The sequence below is a fragment of the Trachinotus anak genome, unplaced genomic scaffold (assembly GCF_046630095.1).
Source record: "Trachinotus anak isolate AG129_WGS33_773 ecotype Australia unplaced genomic scaffold, CSIRO_AGI_Tana_v1 ptg000017l, whole genome shotgun sequence".
Taxonomy (NCBI): Eukaryota; Metazoa; Chordata; class Actinopteri; order Carangiformes; family Carangidae; genus Trachinotus; species Trachinotus anak.
The window spans coordinates 1835173-1857685 of NW_027273868.1; the positions used below are offsets into that span (position 1 = coordinate 1835173).

Genomic DNA, 22513 nt, shown 5'->3' on the forward strand with positions numbered 1-22513 from the left:
CAGTGTCAGCCTGTATAACACAAACCATTTATCCAACACACACCTGCTTGACATTGTGTGTGTGTGTGTGTGTGTGTGTGTGTGTGTACACCTGAAGGCCTCAGAGGAGGGAAATGATGAAACAAGCTTTACCTTTGTTAATGTTGACCAGACCATCTAAAACCTGATCAATATGTCAATCATAATCTTCTGTTACAGATCACTGTGGATTACATGAGAGAATATTATTTCATCATAATGTGTAAATGACGTATGAAGGTATGTTACATGATTTCAAGTCATCGCAGTGTAATTAAATCTGATCACTACAACACACTCTCCCCTCCTGCTGCAGAAACATCCAGGCTCAGTGATGAACCTCTCTGACCTCCTGTCCACACCAAACCACTCAGGTCCAGGGAGCCAGGTTCCTCCAGATCCCTGGACCTGGTTCTGGAGCTCTCTACCATCCGACAATCAAGAGGCCGTCTTCCTCAGTGGTCCTCCTCCTACCCCTCAAACCCCAAACCACACTTATATTCCATCAATGTCATTGTTTTATTTGATATTTACATCATTCAATTTTATAATTTTACTCATTGGCTTGTTTTTTATTTGTCTGAGATCAATTGAATATCGAATATCAAATGACTAAGTCATACATTGTGTTGCAGTGAGGCTGTAAGGTTAAATAAGCTCATTTTTGTACAGGGGGGGGATTTCAGGAGCCCGTCTACACATCTGACTCTATAAGGACCACAGGGTGACGGATGTGTAACCGTGTAGCGCCATCTACTGGGACTGGTCACAGCTGGTGATTGATCTGTGGTTGTGTAATGATCAGGGAACATGAGGTCAGTACAGCAGCAGCCCACAGGGTGTAAACATGATCATGTTTTCACTCCACAGCGTCTTCACTCAGAGAAATGCTGCTTGTATGTTCATTCTTACACACACACACACACACACACACACACACACACACACACACACTCAGAATGATCACTTAAATTATACAATGACCATCAGTTAAACATAGTTATTCTACAGAGGAGTGCCTGAACAACGTCTGACTGAGCAAACACTTCATACTGAGCTAATTCCCCCGTCTACGTCGTGTTCAGGCCTGAACAGTTCGTTACATGTGTCGACTCCAGCAGGTGTGTGACAGCAGAATGAAGCTGTTCACAAAATTATTTCCCATGCTTGTTTGTCTGCAAAAATATCAAATCTATTTTTCCCACTAATGTGAAGATGAAAATGCTTTTGCAATAAGTCTTTTGTACAAAGAACTGATGGGACAGGAAATTCATGTTAACATTTTTTTAAAAAGCACCATGTTTTGTATGAAAATGCAGAACTGCATTGGCTCTATGGAAGTTTATTGTTGCCAATATTTAAATCAAATCAGTTACATTTAAACACTGAAACTTATTTCCGTTGTGTGCGTGATTTTCATTTATTTATTTTCATTTTTATGTTTGAATAACTGCCAAAATAAAAGTAAAATAAAAACACCACTCACAAATAACTTTCACAGCCATTGACATCTCATTGTTAATTTCAAATTGGCAATTAGTGCAGAAAAAATGAAATTGCAAACTGACTCCGTCATTTGAATTTGAAATATCTCATTTCTGATGGAATTAACAACAAATCCCAGTTGCTGGATTCTTTCAGGATTCTTTTTTAAAATCTGTCACAGTCCAGTGATAATGAATAAACCTCAAATGAAAATGACCATGAAAAGGCCACTTTTATTTATTTTTTTATTGGCTAAAACAGCACATAATTCAAAGCTGCCCATTCAAAATATTAAAAAAAAATACATTATCAGACATCAAAAGAAAATAATAAGTAAAAGAACAATTCAAAGATTTCTCTTTAATCCTGGCAGCCACAGTCTTCTGTATGTTAACCTTAAATCACCCAAATATCAACATTAAAATAATTTAACCTAACCTCATCAAACAACCCAACACCACCCAGCACCACCACTCCAAACATGACTGAACATCAGCCTCAACAACTACAGTCATTTAACCATTAAGATTAGCTTGCTGTTAAAGGTTGATCTACAATGTAAACACTGCAGTAAAATAAACCTATAATTTCAATTATCAGGTCAGAATAAACTAATTACAAAATTACAATTTCCTCCAGTTTAAGTGTAGTATATAGTCAACCAATCACCAACTAGCCCTTTAATTTAAGTAATTAAAAAGATAAAATCCTTCACAAATTCACAAAAGAATGTAGCTGTATGAACAATGCATCTTTAATGTGAAAAAATAAAATTTCAGAAGTTTCATTGTTCTTTAATAATGTATATATATATATATATATATATATATATATATATATATATATATATATATATATATTTGCCAATAAATTACAAATGATTCATTCATTTAAAGTAATTCTAAAGGTAAAATTCTTTATGTTGTTGCAGCACTGACATTATGACTAATTCATACAGAAGAATGTGTCGATGAATCATGGAAAATTTTCATACACATATTTGACGTGAAAAACTAAAATAATTAAAAGAAAGAGAAATAGATGTGGCAGTAATTTCAAACCTGCTGAACAATATGACTAATGTGATGATAGGAAGACAGGGTATTATAAAGGAATAGGCTGTTTTCAGTGCACACACTGTTAACATGGCATTAAACTTTAATTTTTCATTGGCTATGAACAAACTCGAACATAGAGCAGGATGGTCTTGAACCATGGCCTCTCCAACTAAAAGATGTAAACATCACTGAAGCTTTTCTGGACTTCAACCTGCTTCATCTGACAAGACCTGGAGGAGACAGCCCCAGTAATCAAAAGTCCAGGACAAGCTGGACTGATGCTTCTCAAACTGGCACAAACTGGAGCTACGCATTTACAGATGCTACATATCCACACTCTGAGCGTGTCTCTTATTCTGCCCTGTAAGTACGAGCATGTCCAGCAGCAGCAGCAGCAGATAATGGCATGTAGTCTACACAAGACCCAAATTCATGTAGACAAAATTACACACGCACACACACACACACTCACCTGCTGTAAATACATGAAGGTGAGGGCGGCGCAGGACAGCTGAGGACAGGCATCCACGTTGGGTAACGCCACGCATGTTCCTCCAGGATGCTGCATGTTCCCTCCTCTAACTGACAACACAAACCCCCTCAACCCCGACAATACTCAACCCTGGTCTGAGCGGCGAGGTAGAGGGAGAGCGGGATGAGCAGAGAGAGACAGAAAGACTGATTGGCAGAGAGTGAGCAGAGTGATGGAGCTTCAAAGGAAGCAGCAGCCAGTCCCGTACGATGGAGTGTTTTCTGCTCGCAAGGTGGGACGAGTGCTGGCAGAGAGAGAGAGAGAGGGAGAGAGGGAGAGAGAGCGCTCTACTGCAGTGTGTGTGACTCAGTGTGTGCGTGTGTGTGTGGAGGCAAGCCAGCAGTCACTGTGACTGCGATCGCTGGAGCGTGAGGGAGGCAGAAAATTGTCTCTGTATGTGTGTGTTTCTAATGTGATATGTGTGTGTGTGTGTGTGTGTGTGTGTGTGTGTGTGTGAGTGTGTGTGAGTGCTTGTGCATGTGTGTGTCAGAGAGAGAAAGAGTCCAGCTGTGTGTATGTGTTCTTTCCTGCAAAAAATGCTGATCTCTCTCTCTCTCTCTCTCTCTCCCTCTCCCTCCCTCTTGATGAATTGAAGTTCCCTGACATGTGTTACTGGAGGCGATCGTGGATGCTGACTGCAGCAACAATACAATCCTCCCTCTCTCTCCATGCTGGAAGGTTGATAATTTTATACCAATGTTTCTACATGAAAACATTCAGATAAAATGTTATGTTTCATATACAACTAAATATATACACTGCCTGGCCAAAAAAAAAAGTCGCCACCAAAAAAAAAGGTCACACACTCTAACATTTCGTTGGACCGCCTTTAGCTTTGATTACGGCACGCATTCACTGTGGCATTGTTTCAATAAGCTTCTGCAATGTCACAAGATTTATTTCCAACCAGTGTTGCATTTATTTCTCACCAAGATCTTGTATTGATGATGGTAGAGTATGACCGCTGCGCAAAGCCTTCTCCAGCACATCCCAAAGATTCTCAATGGGGTTAAGGTCTGGACTCTGTGGTGGCCAATCCATGTGTGAAAATGATGTCTCATGCTCCCTGAACCACTCTTTCACAATTTGAGCCCGATGAATCCTGGCATTGTCATCTTGGAATATGCCCGTGCCATCAGGGAAGAAAAAATCCATTGATGGAATAACCTGGTCATTCAGTATATTCAGGTAGTCAGCTGACCTCATTCTTTGAGCACATGCTGTTGCTGAACGTAGACCTGACCAACTGCAGCAACCCCAGATCATAGCACTGCCCCCACAGGCTTGTACAGTAGGCACTAGGCATGATGGGTGCATCACTTCATCTGCCTGTCTTCTTACCCTGATGCGCCCATCACTCTGGAACAGGGTAAATCTGGACTCATCAGACCACATGACCTTCTTCCATTGCTCCAGAGTCCAATCTTTATGCTCCCTAGCAAATTGAAGCCTTTTTTTCCAGTTAGCCTCACTGATTAGTGGTTTTCTTAAGGCTACACAGCTGTTCAGTCCCAATCCTTTGAGTTCTCTTCGCATTGTGCGTGTGGAAATGCTCTTACTTTCACTATTAAACATAGCCCTGAGTTCTACTGTTGTTTTTCTTCGATTTGATTTCACCAAACGTTTAAGTGATTGCCGATCACGATCAATCAGGATTTTTTTCTGGCCACATATCTTCCTCGAAGACGATGGGTCCCCACTATCCTTCCAGTTTTTAATAATGCGTTGGACAGTTCTTAACCCAATTTTAGTAGTTTCTGCAATCTCCTTAGATGTTTTCTCTTCTTGATGCATGCCAATGATTTGACCCTTCTCAAACAGACTAACATGTTTTCCACGACCACAGGATGTGTCTTTCAACATGGTTGTTTAGGAAATGAGAAGCAACTCATTGCACCAGTTGGGGTTAAATAACTTGTTGCCAGATGAAAGATAATCGCCCATGCAGTAATTATCCAATAGGAGGCTCGTACCTATTTGCTTAGTTAAATCCAGGTGGCGACTTTTTTTTGGCCAGGCAGTGTATATATATATATATATATATATATATATATATATATATATATATATATATATTTATTTATTTATTTATTTATTTATTTTTATTTTTTATTTTTTTTTTTTTATTTTTTTTTTTTTTATTTATTTCCCCCCCCCCCCCAAGTCATATAATTACTGTGGTAGGTATTAGGAATGAAGACACAGATGACAGCTCACTGACAGCTGCAACCTCTGGTTTGCAGCTTGTAAGTCATAATAAAAACTGAATGTAGTGATCTGTGTCTCAAACAGTGGTCTTGATGTAAAACCTACATCAGCAGTGAAATTTTATCCATCACCTAAAACCTCTTTACTATTACAGCTAGTTAAATACACCCCTGTGCAATATCGTCAAAGTAGGACATGATTTTTTTGTTATTTTGAGGTTGAAGTGTATTTGATCTTATAGACTCTGTTGTGTTTGCAGTTCTCTTGGTGAGTTTGAAAATGAAGCCAAAGATCGACATCAGAGGTTTTTAATGGAGGCTACAAAGAGAAAGCTATTAATGCAGCATATGGAAGAGCTTTAAACACACAGAGAAGCTTCATTCATTGCTAAATATAACACTGTATCCTCATCTCACCTCGTTTCTCCACAACCTACAATCTACAAGCAACACAAATTTAACATATTATCTTAAAAACAATGGCCTTTACTGTCAAACCATCCCAAACTGAAACAGCTATGCCTTCACTTAACTTCCCCCCTACTCCCCCGACCCCCCCAGTTTACAACATTCTCCCAAGTCCAGCCAACCTGCATTGCTGGGGAATAGCAAGCACGCTAGCATGTCAGCTGAGGAGGGGCACCTTGGAGCACATCTTCAGCTGCTGCCTGAAGGCATTGGGGGAGGGGGCGATACCGCTGGCGCCACAATCAAGCTCTAAGGTTTGTTGGCAGAAACCATCAGCACAGCAATTCAGAACAGCAAGTATCAACACATCCCATTACACTCCATCACCTTCATCAGAGCTGAGGAGGAAGCACAACACCAGGAGGACTCCTCGGGAGGGCGTCTTGGCACTGCACAGGACTGTCAAGTCATGTCAAGGCAGCTCAGATTTCCAGGGAGAATCAAAACCACTTCGCTCTGTCCAGACATGGTGTTCACATCTGAGTCTAAAAGCAAGTGGTCCTACTGGAAGAAGAGGCCAATGGACACATAAGGGCCAAATCCTCAGAACTGGTCACCCAATGCAGGAGCAATGGCTGGAATGCTTGCTGTGAGCCAGCTGAGGTTGGGTGCCAGGGATTCGGTGGGCATGGATTGGTGTGAATGCTTAAACTCCTTGGAGTTGAAGGACTGCAGCAGAGAAGAGCCACCAATAACAACCTGGAGGCTGCTGAAAAGGCCTCACGGTGGCTGTGGATCCGGAGGGGGGGGGGGGGGGGTCTGTGGAGCAGCTCGCCACTTAGATAAAAGTTGGGGGCTGATCACCAAGGCAAAAGCGTCTCATGATTTAAGACCCGAAACATCTTCTGACCCTGGGTTCATCACTGAAGATGTGTCCAAGTAGCACCGGAAAGTGTATTACAGAACTAAATGACTGATGACTGAAAAATCAGTGATGTTATAATAGCAAACAGCAGGAACCACAGAACTGACATCCTCAATATATACACACTGGCCACTTTATTAGGTACACCCATTCAACTGCTCATAAACGCAAATATCTAATCAGCAACTCAATGCCTTTAGGCAGATAGACATGTTCAAGACAACCTTCTGAAGTTCAAAGCATGCATTATAATGAGGAAGAAAGGTGATTTAAGTGACTTTGGCTTGGCATAGTTGTTGGTGCCAGACGGGCTGATCTACTGGGATTTTCCTGCACAACCATCTCTAGGGTTTACAGAGAATGGTCTGAAAAAGAGAAAATATCCAGTGAGCAGCAGATCTCTGGGAGAAAATGCTTTGTTGATGCCAGAGGTCAGGAGAATGGTCAACTGCTTCAGTAGGCAACAGTAACTCAAATAACCACTTGTTACAACCAAGGTCTGCAGAAGAGCATCTCTGAATGCACACTTCAAACCTTGAAGCAGATGGGTTACAGCAGCAGAAGACCACACCAGGTGCCACTCCTGTCAGCTAAGAACAGGAAACTGAGGCTACAGTTCACACTCAACAAAACTGAAGTAAAATAAATCTTCAAAATAGAAGATTGGAAAAATGTTGCCTGGTCTGACGAGTCTTGATTTCTGCTGCGACATTTGGATGGTAGGGTCAGAATTTGGGGTCAACAACATGAAAGCATGGATCCATCCTGCCTTGTATCAGCGGTTCAGGTGGTGGTAGTATAATGGTGTGGGGGATATTTTCTTGGCACACTTTGGGCCCCTTAGTACCAACTGAGAATAGTTTAAATGCCACAGCCTACCTGAGTGTTGTTGCTGACCATATCTATCCCTTTATGACCACAGTGAACCATCTTCTGATGGCTGTTTCCAGCAGGATAACGCACCATAACACAAAGCTCACATCAACTCAAACTGGTGTCTTGAGCATGACAGTGAGTTCACTGTACTCAAATGGCCTCCAGAGTCACCAGATCTCAATCCAATAGAGCACCTTTAGGATGTGGTGGAACGGGACAATCACATCATGGATGTGCTGCCGACAAATCAGCAGCAACTGTGTGATGTTGTCATGTTAATATGGACCAATCTAGGCCACGAAGAATTAAGGCAGTTCTGAAGGCAAAAGGGGTCCAACCCGGAACTAGCAAGGTGTACCTAATAAAGTGGTCAGTGAGTGTAATTCATAACGCTAAACACCACTGACCAACATTAGCATGTAAACAAACCAAATTGCTTAAAGACAGTTTAGCTCTAACATCAGTCAGAGTTTATACAGTCCGTGACAGACAGTGATATTATATCTTTACCTGCCACCCTTAGGAAAACAATTTGAGTACTATCATAGTGTAATGCTTAGTTCACATGCTTCCACACGGTCACTTCCCCTCTCACCAACATATCATCTAGTTATTATTCGACATATGGATCAGGTCATATATTCTGGAGAAGAACTCATATTTACAACCCTATTTCCAAACAAGTTGGGGCACAGTGCAAAATGTAAATAAAAACAGAATCCAGTGATTTGCAAATCATATAAACCCATATTTAACTGAAAGTAGAATGTGAAATGTTGTCCCATTCTTGCCTGATATAGAATTTTTAACTGCTCAACAGTTCAGGGTCTCCTTTGTCATATTTTTCTTTTCATGATGCTCCAGATGTTTTTCAGTGGGTGACAGGTCTGGACTGCAGACAGGCCAGTTTAGTGTCCGGATTCTTCTACTATGGAGCCATGCTGCTGTAATACTCTCAGAATGTGGTTTGGTGTTTGTCTTGCTGAAATTTGCAAGGCCTTCTCTGAAAAAGACGTTGTCTGGATGGCAGCATATGTTGCTCCAAAACCTGTATATACTGTTACATTAATGGAGCCTTCCCAGATGTTCAAGCTACCCAAGCCACGAGCACTAATGGCCCCCCACACCATCATAGATGCTGGCTTTTGAACTGTGCACTGATAACAAGCTGGATGGTCCCTCTCCTCTGTAGCCCGGAGGACACAGCGTCCATGATTTCCAAAAAGAATTTGAGATTTTGTTTGGTCAGACCACAGGACAGTTTTCCATTTCACCTCAGACCATCTTAAATGAGCTCAGGCCCGGAGAAGTCAGAGACATTTTCTGGATCATGTTTAGATTTGATTTCTATCTTACATGGTAGAGTTTCAACCTGCATTTGTGGATGAAGAAACAAACTGTGTTCACAAACAAGTGGTTTACAGAAGTGTTCCTGAGCCCATGCAGTGATTTCCACTATAGAATCGTGTCTGTTTTTAATGCAGTGCTGCCTGAGGACCTGAAAATCACGGCCATCCAGTCCTGGTTTTCAGCCTTGTCTTGACAGAGATTTCTCCCGATTCTCTGAAATTCATAAATTCTTTGCAGTTTTACGTTGAGGAACATTATACTTAAACTCTTGCACTGTTTGCCCATGCAGTCTTTCACAGAGTGGTGAACCTCTCCCCTTCTTCACTGCACACAACTCTGCCTCTCTGGAGCCTCTTTTTATACCCACTCACCTGCTGACCTGTTTCCAATTACCTAATTAGTTGTGAGATATTGAGCCAGGTGGGGTTTTTTTGCATTACACAGTCGGTTGTTGCTTCTGTCCCAAATTTTTTGAAAAGTGTTGCTGGCATCAAATTCAAATTGAGCAGATATTTTTCATAAACCATTAAAATTTCAATATTTGATATGTTGTTTTTGTTCCATTTACATATTCAGGAACAGTCAGCTGTTTCTGTTTGTGTGTGACCAAAGTGACATCAGCTCAGAGGAGGCTGAGCCAGTTTACATCTGTTCACCTCACATTTAGGAACTTTGATCATGGATTTCTGAAATATCATGTGCACTGCACTGGACTATAATAAGTGAAATTCATTCCATTATTTATTAAAATTGTCAATTTATTTTGTATATTGCAACGTTTGTTTTCAATATCTGGCACAGAAACTTGTGTTGTGATGTAAAACACTGTCAGTGCCCTCATCTATTATTAGTTTATTATTGTGACACTATTTCAAGCGGCATTTTTTTTTTTTCTTTCGTTTGTATTTTTGCTCATCCTGCAGTTTTTGTGCCTTGGAAACTGTTCAACTATCAAAACATTTCTTTAGGACATTTCTGCTTGTACTTTTCTTTTGTGTACTACTTATACTTTTTAAATATGAGTTTCTTTATCCAATTGTTTTGCCATTCAAATGAAAGGCGAGGATGTTCAAATCCTGGAAAACTTTCTCCTCCTTGTACCTCAACTACTTCAGCATACTTTCACCTAAAGACTTCATTTAAACTTTAAATGGACGACAAGACTTTCAGCTGTTCAGCTTTCAGTTTTTTTATTTATCACAGTTTAAGTTTTATGCTTTTTTCTGACAGTGTCAGTTTATAATGGGTGTGTATTGCATGAGGCTAAAGTGGTTAAATCACAGCTGGAGTGGGGAGAAGCTGTTCAACTGGTCTGAAAAACTTCTGTTTAACTCATCCCCAAGGCCACAAATTTCACTTTACACACATTTTGTCTCAGAAGGTAAGAAAATTTGTCTTCTTTCAGACCATGTGTTTACCAAAGAACCCAGACTTACAGACTTTAAAGCCTAACCCTACATCTTTAAGCCAAACTTCACCAAACCTGGTACATATGGACAGATGACCCAGAACACTGTGTACATGTTGGATCTGAGGTGTCCTGCATCGTTTTTCTAAATTGTTGTCTGACAAACATTTGTGGGCGTGGTCAAATCAATTCAACCTGCAGTAACTCTTTAATGTTTTATTTAATTGCAACCAAATTTGGATCAGGTGTATGCACTGAAACTACGAATAAGACTGCAGAGTTTCATCCACTGTCACCACCATATTACTGCTCTGAGATAATAACGGCTAGAAAAATGTTTCTACTTTTAAAATGTCAACCATGACTAGGTCATATTCAATATATTGATGTTTAATGTGACTAATACTTTTATATCTATAATTGTTCTTACATGTTTATGTCCCTTGCTCTGACCATGATAACATCCTTACACACCGGTCGCCAGCAGCAGTTTTATAAAAAGTCAAGTTTAAATATAACTCGACCTTACTTTGCCACGCTAAAAGCCTGCTAGCTCGCTAGCAAGCACATTACGTAACATTAGACTAATGTTATCAACATTAAATATTTTCAGCAGCTCTGCATTAACTAAACTCAGTTAACAACATCAACTTTCCACATTCACCTCAGTCCGTTTACCTTTGCAGAGGAGTCAAAGCCCCGCCCTCACCTGAGGAAGCAGCCAGGTGGAGGGAGGAGCTCTAAAACCTGTTTCTGTTCCTGTGTCCAAATGATTGACATTTGTCAGTTATCCCCGCTTGACATTTGGGGGACTGAGCCCAGCGCTATGATTGGTTGAACTCTTCTTCTCTTGCTCAGCAGACTAGACCCTGCTGCCCCTGCTGTTAGTACTGCACGTGTACGATTGACCTCGCAGGCATCGGATCACAGCAACAAATCCAACCAATACACTGTGATGTCAAAATGCATACATGTTGGCAGGTCTGTCTGTGTATTAAACACTTCCTGCAGCTCAGCCTCAGGACCCCATGATATCATTAGTGTTACAGTATAATGACTGAGGATGTCTGCGACCTCCATGATCCAGAGAGTCTCGAATCTAACTTTATCTTCTGATGCAGTAACTGTGAGGGCGTCTGGTTGATCCATGTTCCTGTTGTAAATACACACCTGTACCACAAACACAGCACTGATGATTACACACACAATAAGCTCCACACATTACTAGATTACATGACTGGTGAGAAGTCATTAGCCTTCAATTAGTCTGGCTCTCATTAATGGCATGATCAGTATATATATATATATATATATATCTGTATATACTGTTCACATGGGATTGTGTAATAGCGCTTGTGAAAGCCCTGAAACTGCAACAATGCAGAGACACAGATGTGTGCACTGACCTCGAAACCTGGACTAATAAAACCAAAGTATCCCCGTGACAGGACAGGGCTGTCTTGTGGGTGAACTGTCCCTTGAAAGGCAAACAACAACCTGAAGTATCACAGTAACCCCGGCTAACACTGTAACTACATACAAGCACTGTGAGTTTGCTGTTGCTTTGATGCAGGGTGAAATGCAAGTGCGTGTGTGTGTGTGTGTGTGTGTGTGTGTGTGTGTGTGACAGAGAGAGAGAGAGCAACATAAAGGTAAATGTGAGCATATTATGGGATAAAGCAGAACACTGCAGCTGCAGGGCTGCAGGCTAGGAGCTGCCTTTTATTCATTCGTTCAACTAAAGATATTCTCTCTGCTTTTTCTCTTCCACCTCAATACTTTGAGCACATCTTTATTTTCATACCACACACACACACCATTAGCCAAGCCTGTAGAGCTCTTATCTACACAAACACCTCCTTAACAAGTCCCCATTAAAACAAGAAGACAATTTGGAAGAATTCCACCTCGAGTGATAAGGACAGAGGTTTTCTCATATATATTTTCCAAAGAAACAGAAATTATAATTCATTACCTAATAAGCAGGTACTTAAACCTGTAGTCTAACTGCTGACATGGTAAATTCAGCAGAACATCCACAGAGAAACCCCCACCTCCATCTTTGCTGAAAGAGTCCTGCCCTCACTGCTTTAACAAAGTCCCAGTTCTCTCTGTTGTAACTGAGAATTTACTTAAAGTGGCACCAAGCAGCTATGTTCAGTTAACAGTGTCCTGACACGCTTGGTCAATTATTTATTATTGTACAAGAAAAAAAAGGTTTAATTCTGTCTGTACAATAGTAATACAACATTTCTGAAACCAGACTGGGACAAATGGAACAGAAAAATTATCAGATTTATATATTTTTTTTTAAAGTAAAGACTCACTAAGAGACAGAATCATTGCACGTTACAAACAAAGTGAAGAAGAAAAACGGTCTGTGAGTGTGTCGGTCCACAGGGCACGGCTGGTATTTAGTGTTCATGAGCAAACAAGGAAACGGACACAACCTGAAGTCATGTGGATGTAGATTTAAATGTCCTTCCAAACACACACACGCACACACACACACACAGGATGATGTTTAATCTGGCAATGCATAGTCAAAGCATAATGTTGTTATGGCAGTCAGTGTGTCACTGTGTGTGTTTAACACACAACTGTTTAGTTTGTGTGAAGCTCCTCGTTGTCATCTTGACGGGGGGGGGGCATTGTGTTTTGTGACAGTTTCACAAAAGACACTGGTAGTCGAATGAAGTAACTGACCGTATGAGGAGAGCATCAACAATAGGGTTCGACCAATATTGGTTTTTCAGGGCCGATATCGATACTGATTATTACTAGTTAATGAGGCCGATAACCGATATTTGGATATAAATATGCATTTACAGTAAAAATGAAAATCTCTGTCAATATTTTGAATTTACACACTCCAACACAAAACTTTGTTTAAATGCCTTTAATGTTTATCAATACTTAAACCTTTTACATGAAATTTAAAAAAATAAATAAAATGAGCTCCCTGAGGACACAAAGGAACAAATAAAAACAAAGTCATAATAAATAACGAGAACTGGGGAACTTACACCTGGACTGAGAACGGATTTACTAGTAGAACTTTAAACAACACTAAACAAAAAGGTATGGTTTCAGTTACATGTCTTATAAAACTGAAGAAGTTAAACTTAAATTTGAGTATCTTTTAGTTTCCCCAGTTTAGCAGCAGTAGGTTGTGAGTAATCTAAGTACTGTAATGTAACTAAGTAAGATAAGCAGCGTGGAAGCGCAAATAAGTCCCTGTTGCAACCAATGTTCCCTCTCAGCTGTGCGCTTGCGCAATCGCGCACTGCTCACACATTCTCAGCGCACAAGAAAATCTATAAAGTGCATAAAATAAAATTCAACATAAACTGTAAATTAATTAGAGCAATAACATTTTTTTCTGTAACTTTTTGCAGAGTAACACAGTGAGTGACAGATGTCCAGCCAATGATACGATACGGTTCACTTACGCTACGCAGCCAATCACAGCATTGACATTGCTTACGTAGGTGCCCTTCCCATACGCGCCGCAGCGCCGTGCGAGTTAGCTAGCTAACAACAGTGCACTTCATTTTAAGTGGGCCAAATCACTGACATTAAAAGTAAATGAATGGAAATTGCTGCTGTAATTTGATTCTTTTAATAAGCCATGTAACTTGCTATGATCCCAGGTGTTGATCAGGTGTGATACAGGTGTGTGGCCACAGCGTGCACATCTGGTGTTGCTCACCATGGTCCTCAGTGTGCTCAGGGAGCTTGCGTGTGCCCAGACACATGAAAAATTAGAGGGAACATTGCTAACACTTGGTCATTACAGGTAACACTGCAGGTTCACATCATCACCGCAACAAGGTTGGTTATTCGGACATTTTCAGCAGCGGAACCGGGAAACCGGGCTTCTCATCATGGAAAGAGCTCACAGGAGCTACGTGGTGTTTGGCAGCTTCGGTGTGGAGGACTGGGATGTTTTAACTTTGGAAACATCAGCTGTGGTTAGCCTCACAGCTAGAAGGCTCTGGGTTCAAACCCCGGGCCTGGGGAATTTCTGTGTGCGCTTATCGGTTTCAGATAAGCGGTATGGAAATGAATGAATGAGTGAACATCAGCTGCTTTACCTTCAACCCTCAGCAACTGCCCACACTCCCTCCTCTTCTCCTCTTTGGAGTTTCATGCTGCGCTCATGTGTGAGTGACAGCAGAGCTTCAGCATTGATTGGCTATTACTCGTGTGCCATCTAGCCAATCAGAGATTGTTGTGGGCGGGACATTAAATGAAGCAGTGGCTTGAGAGCAAATGTCACAGAGGAAGAGATGGCAGTGGAGCCACAGTAGCCCACTTTGTAATTACTTAATAACATCTGTGATTATTCAAATATAACAGATACCAATAATCGGCAAAATGCCTTATATCGGCCCCCAGTGATCGGCCAGGCCGATAATTGGTCGACCCCTAATTAACAACTAATGCGTTGCCTAGCAACATAGCACGTTTATATATCTCTGTATTTCCTGCTGCATTTTCAGAAAGAAGCAGCGACTGTTTGACTTGTTTAGCTTAATATTGCGACATTTATATCAGTGACGGTAGGTTAAATACCAGAAACTGCTCTGTGGGATGTAACAGAGCTCTACACACTACGTCCTCCACCATGGTAATAAACACTGGACATTATAAGTGAAGATTTATTGCAGGACTGCATCAGGTGTTCCTAATAAAGTGCCAGATGAGTGTATATTAGCAATTATCAGTTGTATGAACACGCTGCAAAGTGCCTGACTGGGATTTATTGGTTGCTCTTGATGCTGTTCTCACCTGGGAATAACACATTTACTCAGAGAACTTTTTTTAAGTGAAGTACTTAACTGGAGTACATTTTTATAATAGTTTTACTTCTATTGCAGCAAAACTTATTTAAGTAACAGTAATTTAATCAGCGCATACATGATTAATGATTATCAAAATAATTTCAGATAATTATCTGTTGAACAGCTAATCAACTTCACTCTCTCTTTTATTCCTCCTATATGAAGTGTTTTAAGGTACATTTAATTCATTAAATGTAACATGCCATACAAATAAAAGCATTATATTATTATTATTATTATTATTATTACCATTATTATTAACTGCTTCATCCATCATTAATAGTTAATACTTAATAAATAATGACCATAACATGTATTTTAAATCATCTTTTCAGTGTCATATTTTGAATGCACACACACACACACACACACACAGTTTTGAGTGGCACACAAATGTGTAGTATGTATTGTCCTCCAAATAATTAAAAGTTTCTAGCTCCACATTTTTACTTGCTGTTGAAAGTGAGGTAGAAGGCATTTCCAGATCAGCTCAGAGATGGTTCATACAGCTGCTTCAGGGGAAGTGAACTTTTGAAAGACTTTGCAGTTTGACTGGCAAAGTGACGTCATCCCACTGTCTGTCTATGCCCCGCCCACGTACCACATGAACATCACAGTGAGGTCAGACCAGTAGACCAGCGGCTCTGTCCATCACACAGCTATAATGACATGTGAGCTGTGACTTGTGTCCTCTCTTTCACCAGCCTGAGCTTGTAGGTGAGTCAGTGTCAGGCTGACGTCCTGACTCAGCTGCTGCTGCAGCCACAGGTGACTCTTCCTCCTCCTCTGCCTCTGCAGCTCCGCCAGCCCGGGGGCGGCCCCTTCTGAACAGGTTCTGAATGTGTTCTAGAGTAAATGCTTAAACTTCTGTCACTGTCTGTATAGACATGCTGTCGTCAGCTCAGTTAGAGTCTGTAAAATTCAAATATTCAGTTCATTTCACTCTAACCATAAGCACATTAATCTGATTTATTAATATCTACCAGCACAGTGTACCAGATATAACAGTCAAGGGGGTGTTTCTCCGTACCTGTTGGACGGTCCAGGAGCCAGATTCTCTGTCCGATCCTCCATTATTTCTCCATTAGTCCGTAAGGGTCCACAAATCACGGAGATAAAAGTGTTTTCCATAATAGTATTCCCAGTTATGAATGTCAGAGAAGTCCTTCACAATTACTAAGTGATAGTTTCCTCCAGTTTCCTGCAGCAGCGCGGGGTAAGAGGGGTGCATTTGTTCGTCATCTCCCAGTGAACAACACTGAGAGCTTCCCTGTAAAGATCCCATCAGATGTCACTCCAGGAGGGGCTGGTAAAGACACCGAACGTACCCGAGTGAAAACGTGATGACACGACGATGCGATCCAAAAGCGCTGCTATTCAACTACCTTTAATATCTGTCAGGTTTTCAAACAAAGAGGGGGGTGGCACTTTTTAGGCAATGCTAAAGGCCCCTGAGAGGGGTGGGGGCAGCGGGGAGCACTGAGACTCACAGGCCCTGTTCAGACCTGGTGTTAACATCCGTCCTGAGTGAGCCAGTCACCGGTGGACAGCTCTAAGCAGGGTTTGAATTTCGGGGGGAATTGGGCGGGGTTTGACCCCCTGATTAAAGCTTGGACCCCCCCCAAAAGAAGTGAAAACAACAGGTCGTGGGGTTGAAACATTTATATATGATGTAAATATTACAGTATATTTTCCATATTCATGTCTGGAAAAAACTTGTAATAAGTTTTCAGACACCCCTAAAGTGGATCGTACCACTTCCTAACCTTGACATCTCGTCTACCTGCCTCACTCCATCAGTGGCTCACAGGGTGGAGCTGAGCCCTGTCTCCTTCAGTGTCTAATGAACTAAAAATCCCACTGAAACCATAATATTAGGTCCACAGGTCTGAATCCTGAAAACTGAGTTTCTGACAAGATTAAGAGGTAATGTGAAGCTTCCCATCGTCCCTATATAAAGTGTGTGTGATGTTACCTTTTATGTGATGTCTCATAAGTGCATTTTAGTCTTAAAGTTCTTCTGTTGTAAGCTTATAGCCATAGCTCGTTAGCTACCATAGCCCTGTAACTGCAGTGCTCTCTCTCTCTCTCTCTCTCTTTCTCTCTGTTTTCAAGAGCTTTAATGCATGACCAGAATGACTTATGAATAGATTCTGGGCTTTTTCTTTGTATAAATTAATTAAATAAACACATCTTTGAGATGTAACTCAGTGAAAAGCCTCCAGCTGATCCAAAATGCTGCAGCTTCAGACCTGACAGGAACCAGGAGGAGAGATCACGTTAGCTTCTTTGGCTCCTATAAAATCCAGAATAGAACTGAAAATCCTTAAAATCTTAAAGAGCTCTCAGTTCCTTATTACCCCAACAGAACCCAACAGATCCTGACCATGCGGCTACCCCCCTCCTTGTTTGTCATTTCAGTGACATTTTTTCAGTGGCTGGAGGGAAGAAGAGTTGGACAGTTGATAAAATAGCAGATACACAGGAAGTAGCCAGTCTTTTAGCCTGCCTGCGGGCTGATAGAAATGTCTCCCATGCTGCCTGCTGCTCTTCCACAAAGTCTTCTTCATGTCCATCCTCATTAGAGACACTGGAATCAGAGCTTTCCTCCATGTTGTCCTCCTTCTCTGATATTTTCTCTTCATTCATTTTATATATTTCAAACTTTGGAAGATGAGTTGAGGGACAAACTCTCACTTTCAGTTGTGCTGAGGTACAGATGCAGACACAACTACAGTCGCAATAACAGAAGACAAACTGGTGGAATTTAAGCAGAACAGTCTTTCAGTTTGCATCACTCCCAGAGATGATGTCAGCAGGTGCTGTGTATTACACCTCACAATGCCTTTGTAGTGTTAGCACTTGTGTACAGGTAGACTGCTATAATAACTCGCTCAGCAGATTGTATGTCTGCTAGTTCACAATCATAAACCAGTGGTGAGCAGTGTCTAGACTCAGAGATTCAAGTTTAGCAAGATTCAAGTTAGCACGTTAGCTCATCCAGCTCAATGTCTGTGTTGGGGATGTTGCTCTGCAGCCATCTTTCAGTGAGAACAAAGGTGCAGCAGTTCTTCATCTCATGCTGGATAGTTTGTCAAAGTCCAGTTTGTTCTCCAGTGAGTACACATTATTCAACAGGAATGATGGGGGAGTAGGTCTGTTGGTGTTAGCCTTTAGCCTAGCCTAGATCGCTCCACAAGCACTGTCAGTGCTGCAGCCTGAGCTGTAGCATTCAGGCCTGTGGAGCTTTGCAGAAACCTGTGTAACGGTGGGTTTGGTGGTTTGTTCCTGCTTCAGAAGATCCTTGAGGCTGCAGCTGTGTCTCACTGTATAAAAGCTGCTCATGGTGGAAACTGACTTATTTAGCCGTCTATAGACCACTGTATGCTCGTTTCAGTTTTAGTTGGATTGTGGGTGGACTTTTTTTGTGCTTTACATGTCTACACATTGCTCTGTGTAATGATCTCCCCTCACATTCAGTCACACTGCACAAAAAAAACCCAAAATTTGGAGATGTAGTTGCCCAGAGATTTAAAACTGTGACTCATATGTGATGTAATCTGGACTGGACACGCTCCAATCACGGTATTGTAAGATGTCATATCAAAAAATCTCCAGATATGCTGCAGATATTTTCCAGATTCTTGCAAGAACATAGGATTTCTCTGGATTCTTGGGGTTTTGGTGCAGTGGATCACTCCACGTGCACACTTGTAAAAAAGTGCAGTAAAAAAACAGGGAGAAGCTCATTCCATATTTTCACTATTTCAAGTTGCTGTAACATCATCCTTCACCTTCATTGGACCACTTCAGGTGACTTTGAAATCCTCTTGACCTAGAACACACCCTGTGCACAAAGAAAGTGTGTACCAGCTGCACACAGAAAATAAATGAATAATTAATTTAATCAATTTTTGTTTATTCTGGGTCACTGCAGGAAAAGTAGCTTCAGTCTAAAATAATTACATTTATGGAGGTTTCACTGCTTAAATGTCAAAATTCAGTCAGTATAAACAACACAGACAACAGGGTGTGTTGGTGAAATGTTGCAGTGAGAGGACTGTGTCATAGTCAAGTTGTGACTTCACTTCACTACAGCACAGTGAATCTGCCTCCACATGAATCTGTCTCTCAACAATTAATCCAAATGTGTATCTGAAAAATTCCCTGTTGTAAAACGACCCCATGAACAATGCACACAGTCCACAGCTGCATCTGGGGTGGGGGTTAGAGGAGCGGGAGGATGTTCAGGTTCATAAAGGAGCTGATCATAGTCAGGTTATGGTCGCACCTCAACTCCAGACTCCCTCTCCTCCAGGACTTTTATGTTCCTGTACCTGACAAATAGAAACCCAGGCACTAGACGCCACCCAGGCCCCCAGAAACCAATGAGTGACGTCAGCTGACTGGTCCCTCCTCAGTCTGTCTTTCTCTGTCAGTCCACGAGATGTCCCTCGTGTTTTCTCCTCCTGCCTCAGCTGCACCTAATTATTATCTCATTATCTTTCTCATATTAAACCCGACTCTGCGGTTCAGCCAGAGCCTGATTGTCTCGTTCACTCTGTGTGTCTGTGCCTCGGCTCAGAGTCATGTGGGGTCACCTGGTATTTCCCAGCGGCACCTGTGAGCAGGTTTTGTTCAGTTGTGTTTGCATTCAATCAACATATGTGTGTTTAGTGATGTGGGGGCTGCTGGAGAACTACTGCACAGTAAATACTGTCAAAGTCATGTAGTAAATAATTTAGTATTACATTTGTTTTACACTTACATCATCACAAAATCAATCTATAATAGTGATCTGTTCAAACAATGTTTGCTCCTCAAGAATGTTAAATGACAACATGATAAAATTAAGAACAGTTAATGTAATCTGTTCTTCCATTGTTTTTTGTCTTTCACAAATTTACAAAAACTACCAGCTCAATACAAGAACCGTTAAAGTACCGGATCCATAAGAGAACCGTTAAAGTAGTGATACCATTAAAATCTTAACCCATCCTGATTTTCTTTTAACTGACCTGGTTTTAATCCACTGGTCTGTGATCTTGTCTGTGTTAACAGGCTGGTAACTGGTGGTACTGGCAGCCCCAGGGGAGGCTAACTGTTAGCTTCATCCACGTTTTCTTTCAAATGTCACACTGATCATTTTTGACGTAAAACTCAAACAGAAACCTGTTGTAGCGAGAAGACAGTGTCAGCTACAGTGAAGTTAATAATGTCTGAAATTACATATGAGTTGATTTAATATTGAAAACAAACACAGCCTCACCAGGTTCTGTGGACACTCACACAGTTTGAGAAAGACTAAATGTGGAACACGATATTTTAACAAATCTACCTGGTGGTCCTTGGACCACTCTTCTGTGAGAGAGACTGGTTCAAAGTCTCTCCTCCTCCCTCTGATCTGTATCTGAGGTTCAAGTGTAATTAATGCCATCAGTTCTGAAGCAGCTCATTTCCCTGCCGGAGCTGACAGTGATGAACGATACACAGAGCATGTCTCTCTGTGTAACTAGTGTGTGAGTACTCATGAGCATTCAGGTGTGTATACACACGTTGGTGAGTGTGAGTGTGTGTATGTGTATGTGTGTGTGTGTGTGTGTGTGTGTGTGTGTGTGTGTGTGTGTGTTGAGGCTGAAGCCTGTTAGGTGTTATCACTGCATGATGTCTTGGGGGCCAACAGTCAGATAATAAGTCCCCAGGTGAGTGAAACAAAGGGAGACGGAGAGATAAAGTTTGGAGCAGAGTTTTAACAAGCTTTTATTGTGCAATTAAAAAGTTTAAGTTCGTCCACACTGACACTTTGCAAACTCACTAGCATTAACACAGAAAACAACTTCACCTGCAGCAAAACATCCATAACCATAAACTTCTAGTCCTGCACAGCGTGGCCCCCTTAAGAGCTGCTGAGAGAAACTTTTTACTGAGCCCAGGCTGTGCAGCCAGGACTCATCCTCTCTTTTACTGCCTTATCTTGCAGCTACATTTTGTGTGGAGGCCTTGGACAGGCAGCAGACAGTTTGTGTGCTGCTGCTGGTTGACCATCTCTCTGTGGTGTGATCTTCAGTATGTCCTTGTTACAAAGCTGGTACTAGGCTATTGTTAGGACGTCTCCCTTTTAGCCACTGAAGCATCTACTTGTTGTTTAGCCCATGTTCCAGTCACCTGCGGCAGCGTTCTCCTGCAGGTCTCACACACATTAACGCAAACGGCCTTCAGTCTATTGCTTTGTAATAATTTGACAGAGAAACACAGATGGGCACTGGTAAGATTTTATCGATACTCTTATCGGTTCTTTTTCATTACTAAAAAACGATTAAAAGTTTTAAAAATGACATAATCTTAATGTTGCTCAGTAAAGTTTACAACAGAACTCACTCTATAAACTCATAGAGGATCCTTCTGTCAGGTTGTTGCTGCTCTGTTCTTAGCCTCACTAAATGTTGTGAGCTGGATGACAAACATGTTTTCTTCATGCCAAAACCATTTAAAGCCTGTACTGTACACCATGTTATTCTATAAGTGTACTTAAGAACTCCTCCTCTTCCATGTATGTTCTAATGTTCCCACTAGCTGTCTGAAAAAAGCTGTCACATTTATTTTATTCTCCATATCTGTCCACTCATGGTAGAGGCCTCAAATACTGGCACAAAGTTAATAAATAAATGTATTTGAAGAAAAAATCATTATTGATACCATATGGGTTCATAACAGCCTCGATATCACTCTATTTTACACTGTTTCTACAACTAGAAAATCAACAGACAAGCAGCACAAATGTTTAACAGTTCAGTTGTACTGAGAACATGTTTCTCTTCGAGCCTACACAGTTTGGTGAGAATTAAGAGCTTATTAATATAATTAAGATATTATTAATATAATTAGCATAAGATATTACAGCCCAAACATGGCTCCTCAGATGGTGTGAAAATTAAAAAATATCACGAATGAAAAAAATTTAAAACATTGTGACTAAACAAAAATATTTTACAGGTCCAAACGTTGTAAAGACAAAGTTGGAAGAAAATCAGAGAGTGTGCTGCAGCCACTGTCCTGGACTGTGTCTGATCTGACCTGGAATGACCCCCAATATGGCAACAGATCTAAAATGTTAGGAAGATAAATTATATTTAGTTTAACAGGTTGAAGAACTCTGTCCTCAGTCCTCCTGTCCTCTGTCCTCCCCCCTCCGCAGCCTCACAGACCTGCTCTGTGAGGCTGAGCTATCCAAACATCAGCATGTTAACATGCTCACTGGGACAATGTTAATATGCTAATGTTAGCATTGTGTTAGCATGCTGACATTTGCTGATTAGCACTAAATACCAAGCACAACTGAGGCTGATGGGAATACTGGAAAATCTAAATGTTGGATTACCAGAGTCACAGGACATACAGA

At 41.2% G+C, this 22513-nt stretch overlaps 1 protein-coding gene across 6 annotated transcripts in view; it reads right to left on the reverse strand.

Annotated features, from left to right (window-relative positions):
• rbfox1 (RNA binding fox-1 homolog 1) overlaps positions 1–22513 on the reverse strand; it is a 309086-nt gene that overhangs the window by 132322 nt on the left and 154251 nt on the right. Inside the window, exon 1 of one of the 6 annotated variants that reach the window (XR_011694044.1) lies at positions 3034–3989. The exons of 1 other annotated variant lie outside the window; for it this stretch is intronic. Coding sequence is in view for 3 of the 5 variants with exons in the window: in XM_071501335.1 (XP_071357436.1) it covers positions 3034–3129 (96 nt within the window). In the remaining 2 variants the exon portion in view is untranslated. Of the gene's footprint in view, positions 1–3033; positions 3995–22513 lie in introns of those variants that run through there. 4 more of the 6 variants (XR_011694045.1, XM_071501335.1, XM_071501338.1 and 1 more) reach the window with 4 other exon arrangements.